Source organism: Rhineura floridana, chromosome 3, assembly GCF_030035675.1.
Source record: "Rhineura floridana isolate rRhiFlo1 chromosome 3, rRhiFlo1.hap2, whole genome shotgun sequence".
Taxonomy (NCBI): domain Eukaryota; kingdom Metazoa; phylum Chordata; class Lepidosauria; order Squamata; family Rhineuridae; genus Rhineura; species Rhineura floridana.
In genome coordinates this window covers 14,025,040-14,042,261 of record NC_084482.1, presented here as the reverse complement: position 1 = coordinate 14,042,261, position 17,222 = coordinate 14,025,040, and the positions used below count along the sequence as shown (strand labels likewise).

The 17,222-nt window shown below is 43.9% G+C and overlaps 1 protein-coding gene across 3 annotated transcripts in view; it reads right to left on the bottom strand.

Moving 5' to 3' along the window:
- Window positions 1-17,222, bottom strand: part of RAPGEF3 (Rap guanine nucleotide exchange factor 3) — a 66,320-nt gene that overhangs the window by 13,846 nt on the left and 35,252 nt on the right. For all 3 annotated transcript variants that reach the window (XR_009761170.1, XM_061614544.1, XM_061614543.1), the window contains exons 10-18: window positions 9,139-9,285; window positions 7,943-8,058; window positions 7,179-7,267; window positions 6,683-6,761; window positions 5,028-5,178; window positions 3,165-3,247; window positions 1,934-1,973; window positions 754-835; window positions 279-425 (exon numbers count right to left, since the gene is read on the bottom strand). Coding sequence is in view for 2 of the 3 variants with exons in the window: in XM_061614544.1 (XP_061470528.1) it covers window positions 279-425; window positions 754-835; window positions 1,934-1,973; window positions 3,165-3,247; window positions 5,028-5,178; window positions 6,683-6,761; window positions 7,179-7,267; window positions 7,943-8,058; window positions 9,139-9,285 (934 nt within the window). In the remaining variant the exon portion in view is untranslated. The remainder of the gene's footprint in view (window positions 1-278; window positions 426-753; window positions 836-1,933; window positions 1,974-3,164; window positions 3,248-5,027; window positions 5,179-6,682; window positions 6,762-7,178; window positions 7,268-7,942; window positions 8,059-9,138; window positions 9,286-17,222) is intronic.

Here is a 17,222-nt window from a genome sequence, read left to right as displayed (position 1 = left end):
GTAATTATCTTCATGATTTCCTCTAAGTTAATGCATTCATAACAGTGTGTAGGTGTGATAAATAGAAAAAAATAAACGACATGGAACACTGTAATCATTTACATAAGCATTTACGTTAAAAATTGCGCAATTTTTTTCCACAGCCAAAAACACCCAGCAGATTGGCAGGTGCCAAAGCGAGCAGGAACGAAAAAAGGGCAGATCGGGATCACACGACGGACTATCAGAATACAAGCAAATTGGAACTAGGCAGCGAAGCCCATCCCTGGCTCACTCACCTCCTGCTGAATTGACCTTGACAAGGATCCATTCTTTGCCCCAACCAGGACAGTCTGCCAGTGACGCAAGCACTTCCTGAACTGAAGCATTCACCTGTAGCAGCGTCGTGAGGCAGGAATAGTCTGGCCTGTATACGTCATATGGGACTATATAGGAAAAGCAGAGAGGGAGAGTGTAAAGCAAAAGGAAGGAGCATTAGGAAAGGAGTTGTAGCTTAGGAGTAGAGCACACAATTTGCATGCAGGAGGTTTCCGGCTTAATCCCTGATATTGCCAATTACAACATGGCCACACAACTTGTGGCAATATCTAGCCAATCAGAACCCTCCAGCCATGGACTGTAGCCAACTGGGGGCTTGATATACATCCCGTGTTGGCCATGGCATCCTGGCATTGCAAGAACAATCCAGACTGAAGAATATAAAGCAGATGGCAGCCAGGGTTGCCTCTGAGCAAGGAACAGAGATAAATATACCTTTGTCCCTGGCTCGGATAGTGTAGCTGCTGTTCAGAAATGGTTGCTCCTGGCTGGCAAACCAGTCCACAGCGCTTCGCACCTGGGGATGAGAGAGAGAAAAGGAAGCTTTAAGGTGTGAAGGGATTCTCTTTCATCCTGATGTTTCTTAGCTCTAGGCCCGTCAAAAAGACTCAGGCTGTGAGCATGCTAGTCGCCTACAGCTAAGCGTTTCCATTAGCCACACCTGGAGGGGGAAGGGGTTGATCTGCCAATCAGTTGCAAAATCTCTTTGAAGCTGAATTTTTTTAAGCAAGTGCACTCAAGCTGCTCACACCAGCTTTTAGAGTAGAAAGAGGCAGGGTTTGACTAGAGTCGTGTGCCCCTGTTTTCAGAAGAGAGAGGTGGAGATGCAAGGAGATCTTACAGGTTAGAGTAGTGGTGTGTAAAGCAGGATTTCAGCCAGGGGCAGAGTTTGACTGTCTCTCCCACTCTATTTTGAGAAGAAGCAGAATACATTTTTGCAAGATACACATACTTATGCAGTTGTTCAAAATTTGCAGAATTTACTCAAATTGCAGGATTCAGCTTTTCTGGGACACAGTTTGGGAAGCCTTGATGCAGAATTTTGGATTTGTGTGTGCATGTCTGATGTACACACAACCTTGGAGACGTGACACATTGGGTGTTGCACAGGTTTACCGACTAGGCAAAACAGCAGACCCTATTTGATGGGTACACTGAGCCTAGAATCTACCTATCATATTCATGTCTATGAATTCTTGGACCTTGCTTTCTGTTCTAGTGGAAGGTGGAGATGACTCCATCCCAGATTCTGTCCCTGCATTAGTAGACCTCATTGTTTTGAAAAATACAATGAAAAATAATCCGATCAAGTTTACCTAAAAGCAAAAAGAGGAGAGCTCTGGATAATCCCACCCCATCCCACGTGCAGTGGAATGGAATGATGTTATTCCTGTCCATCCATTGCCTTTTCTGGTGTGCCTACTACCTCAAGTTCTGCTGTAATTCCTCACAAAAATATTTCAAATTGTGAGGGGTGGGGGTGGGGACACACCTAAATGAATTAAAACAATTAAGCATGTTTGTCTGCTTTGTGTTACTGATTGCAGCGCAGAATCTTAGGGGTAGGGAATCAGTGAAGAATTGTAGATTCTCTAGTTAAGGACCAGTAGCTTACCTGAAGCTTCGGAGATGCACAGTTGCTGCCGTTTTCTAACCTGTCCAAAAGGGGGAAAGATCAGGATTCTACTTCAGACCTTAACAGCTATTCAGGCTGGCTTGGGTCTTGCAGCGCACACATACAGAGCCCTGGGCTCCTTTTGGAGGAGCGGCAGGATATAAATTGAAATAATAACAATAATGGTGATAGCGATGACAATGATAATGTGCAGCAAGTGTGAGAGAAACATACTCTGTAGCAAAGCAGCAATCATAAAATTACAGAGATGAAAGAGATTAGTAACACATCAAGGCATAACCCAGGCTCTAACATTAAGGTAACTGAACCCACCAAACCTGGACATGGAATGGCCAACTGGGACACATCTAGCTTTTGTCCAGATGTTATCTGATGCCCCTTCACCTCTAAGAATATCAGATGGCCCCTGCTGGATCAGACCAACGCCTTGTCTGCTCCAGCATCCTGTTCTCACAGTGGCTAATCAAATGCCTCTGGGAAGCCCACAAGCAGGACATGAACACAATAGCCCTTCTCCTGCTCATTATCCACAGCAACTGGTATTCAGAGGCATACTGGAGGTAGTACATAGCCATCATAACTAGTAAAACATCTCCCCATGTCAGAATGGAAGAGTGAAGTGTCATGCTGAGGCAGCAACTAAAAAAAAAGTCCTCTCAGATCCATTTGTGTCATCATCACAGAATCTTCCAGAACAACCATTGATCACCTGACAGGATGAGCACCTACCAGATAAGAAGGGCTAAACTTTGGTCTGATTAACTGAGTAACTTCACATCTGAAGGCTACTCCACATTTCCCTTTTCCTATACAAAAGTTCAGGAGATAAGGTAACGCTATAGTCGTCCACATGTGTACATTGCTGTGCAGTCACGTGGCAAATTCATGCTGAAAAGCCACAGTGGATCCCAAATTCCCTGCATAGACAAATAGTAAATTACTTCCAGCAGAGTAGCTCCATTAGCTGCAGCAAAAGGCAACTAAGGAGAACATTTCGTGCATTCAATGAAGTGGATTCCAGTCCATGAACAGTTATGCCATAATAAATTTGTTAGCCTTTAAAGTGCCACAAGACCCTTTGTTGTTAAGGTAAATGAGACGTTGCCGTGAGGAAATTAATCATTGTACCATTAGTTTTGCCTGATCATCCTGCATATACCCCAAACCTCTCACAACGCAAACACAAATTGAAGCAGGGTGAAAGACTCACACTCGGTTCCTCCGGCGATCCTGCATCTGTTCCCTAAGAAGGGGGCCCAGACGAGCATCCTGGACAGCGCATTCAGACAGGCTCTGCGAGAAAAAAGCTAACACTGATTAGCCGAAGCAGCCGGCTGACTGCAGCAGAGATGCTGAGCAAGTGGGAGTGGGCCAGCCTCCCAGAGACAGAATCTCACGCCAACCAACATGCCCAAGGGTAATGTTTGTAACTGACAGTTAAGCCAGACATTATGGGAGACACTGCAGTCACCCGACACACCTACTTTTGGTGAAACAGCTGGTGAAACTGAACATTTGTTGACAGGAGTAGTTTTGTCACTCACAGTATTGTGATGTATATTTGATGTTGAAGTTTGATTTTTTCAGATTGCTTGACTTTATTACGTATTAATTTTTTTATACTGTATCCAGCTCTGGGACTGATTTATAACTCATTCATTAAAAAATTTATATTACCTAAAGAAACACCATGCTAAGCAGGTTTTCCCATCCTCATCAGCTGCAGTCAATAAGGTAGAAAAATGGTAGGTAGAAAATAAGGTAGAAAAATGCAGAGAGTGATGACATCATGTCATATGTTCAGTTTCACTAGACATTACAAGGCAATGGGAAGAACTAGACATAGAGGCTGCCATTTTGGGGGGCAGCCACATGTCTCTCAGAAACAGCTAGTTTTGAAAAATGCTTCATTCTCTGTTGCCCCAAAAACAGTGAGGGTTTGGTAGGACTGTAAGTGATGGCAAAAGAGAGGCTCCCACTCTGAACCCATAGCCTTAGCACATTTCTCTGGTATAGTAACCCAGTGTTTCAACCCCCGCTACCATGGTGTCTACAACAAATATCAACTCTTAGGAGCTATCACTGCATTTTCAGGGATCTACTAAGACAATTGCATAAACATGGAGGGGGGGCAATACTGTATCCTCCAGGTGTTGCTAGACTACAACTCCTACCACCAATTAGCCATGCTGGCTGGGGCTGATGGGAGCTAGAGTCCAGCAACATCTGGAAGGCAGTATGCCAGGTACACACACACTTTACATGCTTGCCTGAGTGTAGGTCCTCCTTGTACTGTGTAGAGACACACAGAATTGTACTGCATAGGTCTGTTTCCAAGGCCCATGAGAAGTTGCAGATGGATTTAACATAGGGGTGGGAAGCCTTTTGGGTTCCCATGGGCCAGATCCTTGTGAGCCAAATTTGAGAGGTGAACAGAGATGCCCACCTCTCAAAATCCCTTGTGCTTCCCTTTTAAATCTCTGAAATGGAGAACTTAAAGGGAAAGGAGGGAGACTTACAAAAGGCTTTAAGATAGCCTCTGCACTCCCATTTGAGTAGGAGCCGTCTTAAAGCCTTTGCAAAAACCTCTTTGAAGCAGCACACTCATTCTGCTTCAAAGGGCACTTTTATTAATTTATTATTTATTTATTAGATTTCTCTCCCGCCCTTCCTCCCAGTAGGAGCCCAGGGTGACACAGGTGATGAGCAGGGATTAAATATTGCTGCCCTGGCTGCACAGTCTTGTTCCCTGATGGGAACAGGATAACACAGCCAATGCAGGATTAAACCTTGTTCTCCCACCCAGAACCTGACATTACTAGTGACATCAGATGATAGTGGGCATGGTTTGGGGAAAATGACCTTGTGGGCCAAACTGGACCCCCTGGCAGGCCCTGATTGGCCCAGAGGTTCCCCCCTCCTGATTTGCAGTATGTCTAATATTGGCAGAAACTAACTATCAGGGCCCAATTTCACAGATCTCCATGAGGCATTCTCCTACAAATCAAAGCCTACTTTTACTCATGCCCACTTGATGTTGCACCTCTAGTGCTCCCTACACCCACCCCATTACCTGCAAGAAGGACACAGCACTGGATTCTGCCTGCAGCAGGCGGCCATAGAGCAACACCCATTGATTCACCAGCCACAGGATCTTCTGCCTTTTCCCCAGGATGTAGGCAGCTTTGTCCTGTTCAGTGCCCTCCGAAGGTTCCGAATGGAAGGTGAATGTCAGTTAAGGAGACACAGAAAAGTAACTATACACAAGATAGCCCTTTGGACCAGGGCCAGCTTTAGGTTTTAGGGGATCCTGGGCAAAGTGCCCTCTGGTTGGCCTCCTCTTCTGTTGCTAGGCCCTGACAGGCTTACCTGGCAACAACAGCAGGCAGTAGCAGCATTGCTCAAGCAGTACGGGGTGCCTGACATTTTAATTTCCCACAGTATCATCACTTGGGGCATTTTGGAAAATTAAAATGGCAGTTACACCCAGCTGCCAGCTGTTGCTTGGAGTGCCAGACCAAGAAAACAATATAAATTGGGGGGGGGGGGGAAGGATCTGGCAGGAGTCAGCAGAGGGCCCTTCCAGGGCCTTGGGGCCTTGGCAGCTGCCCAAAGATTCCAGGTGCTGACACTGGCTCTGACATGGACTCTGACAGTAAATAGCCTGGTGAATACATACTTCAAATTTCCTGACACTTTAACGACAAAATGTTTTACTTCATGAACTAAATTCAAAATTCTGGAAGGGAATTGTTGAGTTATACAGATTTCTGCTTTGGACACTGGCATCAATGTTTTGTGACCATGAACAGTTAAGGAAAGTATTAGACTCGGGGGGGAAACTAGAGATGTTGGGGAAAACTTCATGATTTTCTTAACAGTCAATACCAAACTTGGCTACAATAGAAATGCTCTGATATTACTGTAGACATTTGAAACAAAACAATATCAAATGTGCTATTTGTAAAATAAATTTTTAAAAACTATATATTAACAGATATAGCTGGGAACATAGGTTTGTTGCACTTAAGTCCTTCTGATATCAATGGGACAAATTAGTCATGATCTAATTTAGACTGGATCCAAGCCATTAAAAGTTTAGGCTGAAATCCAATTAAATATGAAATCAATTCATCATATGAGTTGTAATCAATTAATGTATCATTTAAATTTGCATATGGGTAAAAATGTTTACAGAGCAGAAAGCATACTTTCTTGGATGTTTAAGTGGAGACATACATTTTCAGCAGGCATCGTCTTAGAAGAGGCATTCCTATTGTGCACAAGCGAAGGCTTCTTTTGCCATCTCCCATTTCCATAAGAATTTGCATTTTAATATCATACTGAAAAAATATGCTGCTCAATTAATGAGGGGCACCTTTTTTAGTCAAATGTCTTTTAATTGATTGAACGAACTAATTCTACAATTAAATGATGCAACCCTAATTAAAACATATACTATTCTGACAAGGCCAGTTTTTATCTCTCTAGGGCAAGGATGAGCAACTAGCAGCCCCTGGGCCAAACCTGGCTCCCAAGTGACCCTATCTCCTCCCCAGCACTGCTATTTACCAATCCAGAGGTGAGAGGGGTGTGTGCAGGGAGTTGCTTGCCAGCAAGCAGTAGCCCACCATAGCTGGGTCTCCAAAATGGTCCTTCAAACAGAATCTCTTGCTGACTAGGGCTTACAGCCTAGGATCCAATGGAGACACATCCCATGCAGGATATTGCTGGAGCAGAGTTCGGCACAGCTGTGGCGTTGGCATGAATACATCGTGCGTCAGAAGGAAATCTCCAAGGAAGGTGTCTGCAGAGAGACCAGAGAAGCCCTGTGAAACAATGGATTACCAGGCCAGAGGATCTGATCTACTACCAGCAAACCACAGGAGATCTGAATTCACATTTCTACCTGTATATCCTAACATACAGCCCAATGTACACATCTTGCATGTGTTAAAAGAGTCCATTGTCCTGTTCACTTTAAGGGAAAAGGCAGCCGCACTAACAACGAGAAATATGCATGTGGAGATACCCCCTCTGTTAAAATGAATGGAGTGGCCTTTAAAGGCATAGAAGATCAGTTGTTTCCCAGAGACAAGCCAGCACTAAGGGCTGCTCCTGACAAGCTGGTTTCTCCACCCTGTTCATAGCACTAAAGTGGCCCATTAGGCAATGACTGGCATGGACTTTTCTCCTGTGTGCTCTAATAATTCTCTTTACTTACCTACAGGATCAGAGAGGGTGGAGTCTGGACGCATGGATTCCAACAGATAATCAAGTATTTTTTCAGGGGTCCCAGCCATCACTGAATACCTGAATAGAAGAACAAGGCATGGGCATCTCAGGCAGCATAACTACAAGATGGAAACCAGTCTTAGAAGATGCAGCTAAGCAGCAAACGCTAGGCAAGTTTTGGAGCCCACCCTTGGTATCATTAGCTGATTTTGAAAGCCCCAGGTTTGTGTGGCATATGATTAATTAGCTTAGAATCACATTGCATAATGGGTTTTGTAGTCTACAATTGCCACTCAAGCAACAAGTGAACATCTGCCCACAGTTGCACTGTATCACAGATTTTGTCATCTTGAAGCTGCATAGGATGCAGTGTATCTGTGAGCAAAATAAGCATGCAGAACAACTACACAATCAGTTTACACGAGAACTATTCACACAGTGATCTTACTGAGCAAATGGAGATTTAAACACGTCTTCCTGCAATTCAGGGTGGGGAGAACAGTAAAGTTTTCTCTCTGATTCTATTTCACACGGAATTTTACAGAAAAGACAGCAGAGCCGTTGGGATGAGCTGCTTTTGCAGCTGCCTGTACAGCACTTCCAAGAGTACTTCTGGAAAGAAGCACAAGTTCTTGACGCCCTACCCTGTCTCATGGGGAAAACTGAAAAACAATGAGGAAATTGAGCTTGTGGATGCAGCGGAAAGAAGCTACTTAAGGGAGGAGCAGGGAAATGGGGGCCAGACCGCTGTACCTACTGCTCCCTGGAGTCCCAGGAAGGTGACTGGAGGTACTGCCTTTTGAATTCTTCTCCAGAACAAGCACCACCATCCCATGTTCCTTCAGCCGCAGGGTGTTGGCTTCAACATCCTAGAGAGGAAAGCAGAAGCTAGTGAGTGGGGTTGCATTACCACACATTAAGCAAGCTCCTGGCCCTAGGCAGATGTTCTCAGGTTACATTCACACCATACATTTTAAGCGCATTTAAAGTACACTGCTTCCCCCAAAGAATCCTGGGAATTGCTCTGCAAGGAGTAAACTACAGTTCCCACGATTCTTTGTGGGAAGCCATGGGTTTTTAATGTGCTTTAAATGTATGGTATTGATGTGGCCCCGACTTCATCATAACAGGCATCCCTTTCAAAAGCAGATCAAGGATCAAATTCAACATTAGGCATCCCATCAAGATACTAGTCCTGTGCAACTCCCTCCCCTGATCTCAGAGTAATCAGCACATGTCATTGGACACTACCATACAGCTAATTTTTATGATTGTGGCTGCTGGTACTTGACTGCACCCAGTGAAGACTGGTGGCTTAGATATCAGCGGGGCAGAGAATCTGCTCTGGGTTTTAATCCACAGATTCAAGGAGCTGTAAAACCCAGAGCAGATTCGCTGCCCCATTGACATCGAGGTCACCAGTCTCCACTGGCTGCACCATCCACCTTTCATACTGAGCTCTGCCATCATTGCTCCACCACACTCATTTTATTTTTTAACACCCAGCAGATGACAGGAAGTGGCGCTTACAGTTTGCTCTAAACTGATAAAATGGAAGCGGAGAAAGACTAGCCAGGAACAGACAAATGTCTAATTGGAAAAGGGCAACTTGTATTTTATCGATTGATATAATAAGGTCATTTTATAACCTGCCCTTCACAATGGATCCCAGAGTAGGAGAGATCCAAAGAACACCTAAGGGAAGGCCAGGTAGCTTCTGGAAAGGTCTTGAAGGGGGGGGGACTTGAAAGCAAGAAGGTTGGTGTACAGAGGAGGGGAGCATGTTCAGGCACATAATGGGGCAGGAGTCCCGGAGAAAGCTTTGGTAACTTCATTCATTCCTGCCTCCTGATCCCTCAGATTGCTTGTGCTTGAGCCAAGCTTCCTTCCCAGGTCAAAGTCTACTGAGTGCTGCAAACCATCCCAGGGTGGAAAGATCCCAGGCCCACCTTGAGGATGCGATTGAAGTCCCGTTTGTCCACACGTAGGAAGTGGCAGCTGTCTTCACGGAGGAGGATGGTGGCTGCACGGGGGGCATCATTCACCAGAGCCAGCTGCCCAAAGTCATCCCCCTCATGCAGGGTGGACACCAAGCCCTGCAAAGTGGTTGGACCACGTCTATTATTGTTCCAAAGGTGCAACCAGACATTACCCTGACAAACACGGGTGACTGTATCGTGGTTGCTTGTATTCAAAGGCCACCCACCAATTCTCCCTGACATTCTCTCCTCCAATGCTGTGAGCATCACCATCCCTCACAATAGACTTCTGTCTTTTCTCAGAGCCTGGCTGGGGAAGGAACAAATTATTCAGAGCCTGAGAGAGGAGTGGGGGAAGGGTTAAGCACATCTCTGATACCAGGTTTTGCTCTGCAAATACCACCCCCACCCCAGCATTCATTACAAGGCAAACATGGATTTTGGAAACATGTGTCTTGTAACATTGTTCCATCCTGTAATACACTTTTAGGATATATTAATTTTCTGTTATATGTTTACCACACTCTGTTACTTTGTTATGACACTGAGTGCACCAGAAAAGAGGCAGAGCCACTTCTCCATGCTACTTTCCCCTCTGTGTATGTGCGTGCACGCACAGACATACAGACACACATGTTTATGTGAGCATCTTTGCTGACTAAAAGGGGCCAGGGTTGACCAGAGGGACTAGAGTGGCATGCTAAAAAAATAACAACCCCAAATTCTTTAAACTGTATATCCAAAAATAGATATTGGGTTAAATATAAATATATGCATATATACCAGCTGTCCAATTCCCTAAAATTATGGGGAGGGATTACCTTCCTCATCAGAGTATGTCCAAGAATTTATTGCCAGGCCATAGGCCATCACAACATACATATATAATAACAAAGTATAAAATCATGTAAGACCAATTAAAACAAAAGTTAAAAGGAGGAAAGAAAAACATTCAGTGAGAGAGCCTATACAAGATTTAAAAGCTTTAGTCAATATAACTATAATAAAACTAAATATACGTTCTTCGATAAAGCCTATATAAGATTTTAAAAACTTGGTCAATAATATATTTAGCCCTCATTTTTTGAGCCGCGAGGGCAAAGTGAGCCACCCTGTAAGTAACCCTATAGTCCATATCGGACAAAAGATAAAAAATAGTTTGGGATGCCCGGTCAGGCCCTTGGAAATTGGGAAGGGGATTAAGAAACTGGGATCTTGGTTGAGCATAAATGGGGCAATCCAATATGTAATGCAAGAGATCTTCCACCTTTTGGGAGCAGCATACACATTTCCTCTGATCTCTCGGAATCTGAAGATAACGGCCAAACATAAAGGCATTTGGCATCGTCTGAAATCTCAGAGATGTGAAGGCATGTCGTAAATGGACCGGAAGGGGGAGTAAGAGATAATTTGCAATGGAGTGGTCTTTTTTATATACCCCAAACCATGACGAAAAGTTGGAATTCAAAATTGTCAGGTTATCCATCCATATACAGTGGTTTTGTATCTGTTTACGAAGTTCAGACTTATCTAGTAGTAAATTTGACTGATTAGAGATATGATAATGGAGCTGAATCGCTTGAAGTTTTGAGCTCCAAAACCTATCCTTAACAGCAATTTCATGGCACGCCTTGACTAGTATCCTAGAAGTTGCGTTAGTTAGGGAGGACCAGTATATCAGCAGAGTTTCATGTATACGGGCGCTAACAGGGAGTAAGCCCACTTCTGCTCTCATCAATGCTGAAGGAGTGCCAGGAGGTAAACTCAAGAGCCGTCTTAAAAAGTTATTTTGGACCGCTTCTAATGTGGAGAAAAGAGGGATCAACCAACCCCAAATGGCAGCCCCATATGTAATCTGTGAAAGAACTTTATTCTGGAATATTTTTAGGGCGGGAGCAATCAGGTGACCCCCCTCAGTTCTATAAAATCTAAGAATCATCCCAAGGGATTTTAAAGCTGTAAGTTTAACGGCTGCAATATGTTCTTTCCAAGAGAGAGAATCTTGGAATAAAATCCCTAAATACTTAAACGAGCGACACTGGGCTATTGGATGTTCTCCTATGGCCCATCTATGTTTAATAGATCTTTTCCCGAAGACCATTGTCTTTGTTTTATGGTAATTGATCTGTAGTGATTCTTTTTTACAGAAATCGTCCAGCTTGGACAAAAGCCTCCTTAGGCCTATGGGAGTAAGAGACATGAGAATCATGTCATCCGCATATAATAGGATTGAGAGTTTTCTCCCACCTATTGAAGGTGGAAAAATTTTTGGTCCCATCAGTTCAACAACTATGTCATTTAGATACAGATTAAATAAAGCCGGAGCCAAAGGGCAACCCTGCTTTACACCCTTATTTGCCATAATTGGATCCGACAAATTGTTACCCATTCTAATTCGAAGGAAATTATCAGAGTAGATTTCTCTGATTAGGTGTAATAGACGTTTGTCTATATTGGTGTTAGCGAGCTTGGCCCATAGACGGTCTCTGTCGATAGAGTCAAAAGCTGCCGCCAGATCAATAAAGGCAGCATAAAGATGTTTTGTGGGGCCTATCATTGACTGCCTAGCTATAAAATGTAGAGTGGCGCAATGATCGATAGTGCTCTGCCCTTTCCGAAAACCCGCTTGTTCTGGGTGAATGAGTATGAATGCAGAGAATACATTCCCTCATGCAGATTCCTAGACAAGGCTCCAAAGAGATGGGGGGGGCAACTTCACATTTTATGCATTCATCATTATTTGCTACAGGTATACGTGTATGTGCACATGTGTATGTGGATATAGATAGATGGATATAGAAACACACACACACACTTTTGATGTAGGTTCTTAAATGCTATGGGTGGCATCCAATTAACTTGTTCCATCAGAGCAAGGATTTTTGCTTCTGCAACAGAACTCCTCCCTCCCCTCCCTATGAACTCCTCCCTCCCCTCCCTATGCACTCCCCCCCCGTGTACCCCACACTCTCCTCAAACCTGTTCTGGAAGGTTGGGGGAAAACCCATATGAGATGCTGGGGGTGTAGGGTAGATCTGTTGTTTTGTCCGGGCAAAGATTTCTGTTTGCACAAGTTAGATACCGCTATATGCATAAATACACACATACACACTAATCCGTACATAAATACACACACACCCCTGACAGCCACAGCATTTCAACAAGGGTACTGGGGTGTTTCAGGACCTCCTCCTATACTTGGCACATACACTGAGGGAAATATTAGCATTCACATCATGGCACCTGCAGCAAATTCAAGTGTTGCATAAAACGCAAAGCAGCCCACAGCTGCCATTGAGCCAGGCTGGTGGCACCTATGGCAAACCATCCCCTTCTCAGTCTAGAGAACAAGCAGCTAGCTTCCTGCTCAGGTATGCGATAGAACACTGCCAGCCCGGGACTGGTTGCTAGAGTCTGTTTGCGTGCAATAGGGGATCATTGGGGCTGGGATTATACAGATTCCTTGGGGCCTCCCCAACAAACTCCAGAAGCTGTCCAAGAACTGGAATTGCTAAGTACCACCCTATTAACATCCTTGGGGGCTTGGCACACAATGGGCTTGAGATGATGGGTAAGGCAGAGAACAGAAATTTCCAGTAAGGTGGTTGTAGAGTATCAACTAAAGAGACCATTTGAGTTGTGCGATTTTTAGGGAAACACGCCACTCTTGGAACATAGACAGCTGCCTCACAGCAAGTCAGACAATCAGTACATCTAGCTCAGTATTATCAACAGTGACCAGCAGCAGGAGCAACTCACATGGTGGGGCACAACTGCAGTCATAGCCTCCCAGCAGTGCTGTCACTGCCACTTACCGGGAGTGGCGAATAAGCAGCAAAGCTGGGGCTGCACAGGCTCACAGGCAAGGGTGCGGGATTGGTTCCGCCACCTCAGCCCCCACCTTGCCCCTTCTGGTAAGTGGCAGTGGTGCTGTTGCCAGAAAGCTATTGTTGCAGCTGCGCTTCACCAGGCAAGCCACTCCTGACTGGCAGTGGTCCTCCAGGGTTTTATGCCCCACCTAAAGATGCCAGGGATTGAACTTGGGACATAGGTGAGGAATACATGTACTCTGCCAATGAGCTGTGGCCCTTCCCTAAAGGCATGTTCATTGATTGGGATTTTCTTTTAAAGGAAGGACTGGAAGCATGGTGGGGTTAGGGATGGCTGCATCAGCAGGGTTGGTTGTGAAAGCAGAAGGAAAGATATGGCAAGTAAGAGTTGGTGAACCTTTGGGACAAATAAGTACATAGTTTATCTGAAGGACTGTATCTTCCCATATGAGCCTGTCCAAGCCCTGAGATTATCAGGGGAGGCCCTTCTCTTGGTCCCACCACCCTCACAGGCACATCTGGTGGGAACACGGGAGAGGGCCTTCTCAGCGGCTGCCCCCAGGTTCTGAAACTCCCTTCCTGGGGAGGTTAGACTGATTCCCCCCCTGCTGCCCTTCCTTCAGCAGATGAAAACGTTTCTGTTCCGACAGGATTTTGGGAACTGACTACAAGGGCTGTTAATAGGGTGATGCTCTACTTATCTTTATCACTGGCTTTTTAATGGACGTGTTTTAAATGGCTTTAATTCTATAGATCCTCCTCTTTGGATGCACACCTTAACGTGGTGAGGGGGGTTGAGAGTGCTGAAGAAGCTGAGAGCAATGCCGTCAGGAGTCTAGACCAAGAGGCTAGTCTCCTAGCAGGGGCACCCATGGCGGAATGGTCAAAGCTGAGACACCAGACTAAGATGCATCCAAACTTGGAGGAAGGCAATGGTAAACCACCTCGAATATCTCTTACCACAAAAACCCTATGAACAGAGTATCCAAAATGCAACATGAGATAGTGCTGGAAGATGAGACCCCCAGGTCAGAAGGCACTCACCGAGCTACTGGGGAAGAACAAAGGACAAGTACGAGTAGCGCTGTGACTAATGACGCAGCTGGGTCAAAGCCGAAAGGAAGCCCAGAGGTTGATGCGCACAGATGCGAAAGGAAAGTCCGGAGTTGTACAACACACACAATAGGAACATGGAATGTGAGAAGCATGAACCAAGGAAAGTTAGAAATTGTCAAGCAAGAAATGGAACGCATCAACATTACAATACTTGGTGTGAGTGAACTAAAATGGACAGGAATGGGACATTTCCAATCAGGCAACTACAAAATATTTTATGCAGGAAATGAGAAATTAAGAAGAAATGGGGTTGCTTTAATAGTGAAAAGTGATGTAGCAAGAGCAATTAGGAGCTACAACGCAAGGTCTGAGCGAGTGATATCAATGAGATTAAATGGGAAACCTATCAACATAACCATCATCCAAGTCTATGCTCCAACGGCAAACGCAGAAGAAGAGGAATTGGAGAGATATTACACAGAAGTACAGGAAGAAATTGATCACACACCACAACAAGATGTGCTGATAATCATGGGGGATTGGAATGCAAAAGTAGGGAACAGAGAAGAACTAGGAATTGTGGGGAAATGGGGCCTAGGAGACAGAAACGAAGCAGGAGAAAGACTTCTTGAATTCTGTGAAGCCAATAATTTGTTTCTTGCGAACACACTGTTTGAGCAACCGAAAAGACGACTATACACATGGACATCACCAAACAGTCAATACAGGAATCAAATGGTTATATAATTGGTAGCAGAAGGTGGAGAAGTTCCATACTTTCTGCAAGAACAAGACCAGGAGCAGACTGCGGTACAGATCATGAACTGGTCGTATCGAAAATCAGAGTAAAGCTAAAGAAGACCAACAAAGCAATCATAATGCCAAAATACAATTTAAATAACATCCCAGAAGCATATAAAGATCAAATAAGGAACAGGTTTGAGGCTTTAAACTTAGTTGACAGAGAACCAGAAGAACTATGGAATAAAGTCAGAGACGTTATCAGAGAAGAATGCAAAAGGACAATACCTCTAGTTAAAAAGAGAGAAAGACCCCAATGGATGACTAAAGAAACTCTTCAAATGGTTAAAGAGAGAAGGAAAGCAAAAGCAAAAGGAGATAGAAACACAGTCAGAACCCTAAATGCAACAATGCAGCAACTAGTACTTAGGAACAAAGAGAACTATTACAATAGTTACTGTATAGAAATAGAAGAGGACAACAAAAAGGGAAGAACAAGAGCCCTGTTCCAAAAGATTAGAGAAATGAAAGGGAAATTTAAACCAAGAGTAGGGATGTTGAATAATCAACAGGGGAACACACTGACTGAGCGAGATGAAATAAAAGGAAGATGGAAGCAATACACTGAAGAACTCTATAAAAGAGATGACAGGATGACAGATTCATTCACAGAGGAACCATATGATGAAGAACCAGAAATTTTAGAATACGAGGTGAAAGCTGCTGTTAAAATACTTGGAAGAAACAAATCACCAGGAGTAGATGGCATACCAATAGAGTTGCTACAAGCTACTGAGACTGAATCAGTCCAAATTTTGACTAAAATCTGTCAAGAAATATGGAAAACTAAACAATGGCCCACAGACTGGAAGCGTTCCATATACATCCCAATTCCAAAGAAAGGGGACCCCAGGGAATGCAGTAATTATCAAACTATTGCCTTAATATCCCATGCAAGTAAAGTAATGCTCAAGATTCTACAACAAAAGCTCTTGCCATACATGGAGCAAGAAATGCCAGACGTCCAAGCTGGATTTAGAAAAGGAAGAGGCACCAGAGATCATATCTCAAATATACGTTGGATAATGGAACGGACAAAGGAATTTCAGAAGAAAATCACTCTGTGCTTTATAGATTACAGCAAAGCCTTTGACTGTGTAGATCATGAAAAACTATGGAATGCTTTAAAAGAAATGGGGGTGCCACAGCATCTGATTGTCCTGATGCGCAACCTATACTCTGGACAAGAGGCTACTACAAGGACAGAATATGGAGAAACCGATTGGTTCTCCATCGGAAAGGTGTGAGACAGGGGTGTATTTTATCACCCTATTTATTTAATCTATACGCAGAACATATCATACGGAAAGCAGGATTGGACCAAGAAGAAGGTGGTGTGAAAATTGGAGGGAGAAATATCAATAATTTAAGACATGCAGACAATACCATACTGCTAGCAGAAACAAGTAATGATTTGAAACGAATGCTGATGAAAGTTAAAGAGGAAAGCACAAAAGCAGGACTACAGCTGAACGTCAAAAAGACTAAAGTAATGACAACAGAAGATTTATGCAACTTTACAGTTGACAATGAGGACATTGAACTTGTCAAGGATTATCAATACCTTGGCACAGTCATTAACCAAAAGGGAGACAATAGTCAAGAAATCAGAAGAAGACTAGGACTGGGGAGGGCAGCTGTGTGAGAACTAGAAAAGGTCCTCAAATGTAAAGATGTATCACTGAACACTAAAGTCAGGGTCATTCAGACCATGGTATTTCCGATCTCTATGTATGGATGTGAAGGTTGGACAGTGAAAAAGGCGGGTAAGAGAAAAATCAACTCATTTGAAATGTGGTGCTGGAGGAGAGCTTTGCGCATACCATGGACTGTGAAAAAGACAAATAATTGGGTGTTAGAACAAATTGAACCGGAGCTGTCACTGGAAGCTAAGATGATGAAACTGAGGTTATCATACTTTGGACACATAATGAGGAGACATGATTCACTAGAAAAGACAGTAATGCTGGGAAAAACAGAAGGGAGTAGAAAAAGAGGAAGGCCAAACAAGAGATGGATTGATTCCATGGGGGAAACCACAGACCTGAACTTGCAAGATCTGAGCGGGGTGGTTCGTGACGGATGCTCTTGGAGGTCACTGATTCATAGGGTCGCCATAAGTCGTAGTTGACTTGGAGGCACATAACAACAACAATTCTATAGATAGTTTAATTACATTTTAACAATAATGTTTTGTGTGTTTTTATCTGTATTTGTTTTAATTTTTGCAAGCCACCCTGAATCTCAGTTTGGGGGAAAAGGCAGGATATAAATGGATAAAATAAATAAATAAAGTTGTGTACAAACATAATCAGATCTAAAGCATCAATGTAAGACAAGAAGCACCTACATATATAGATTTCCCTT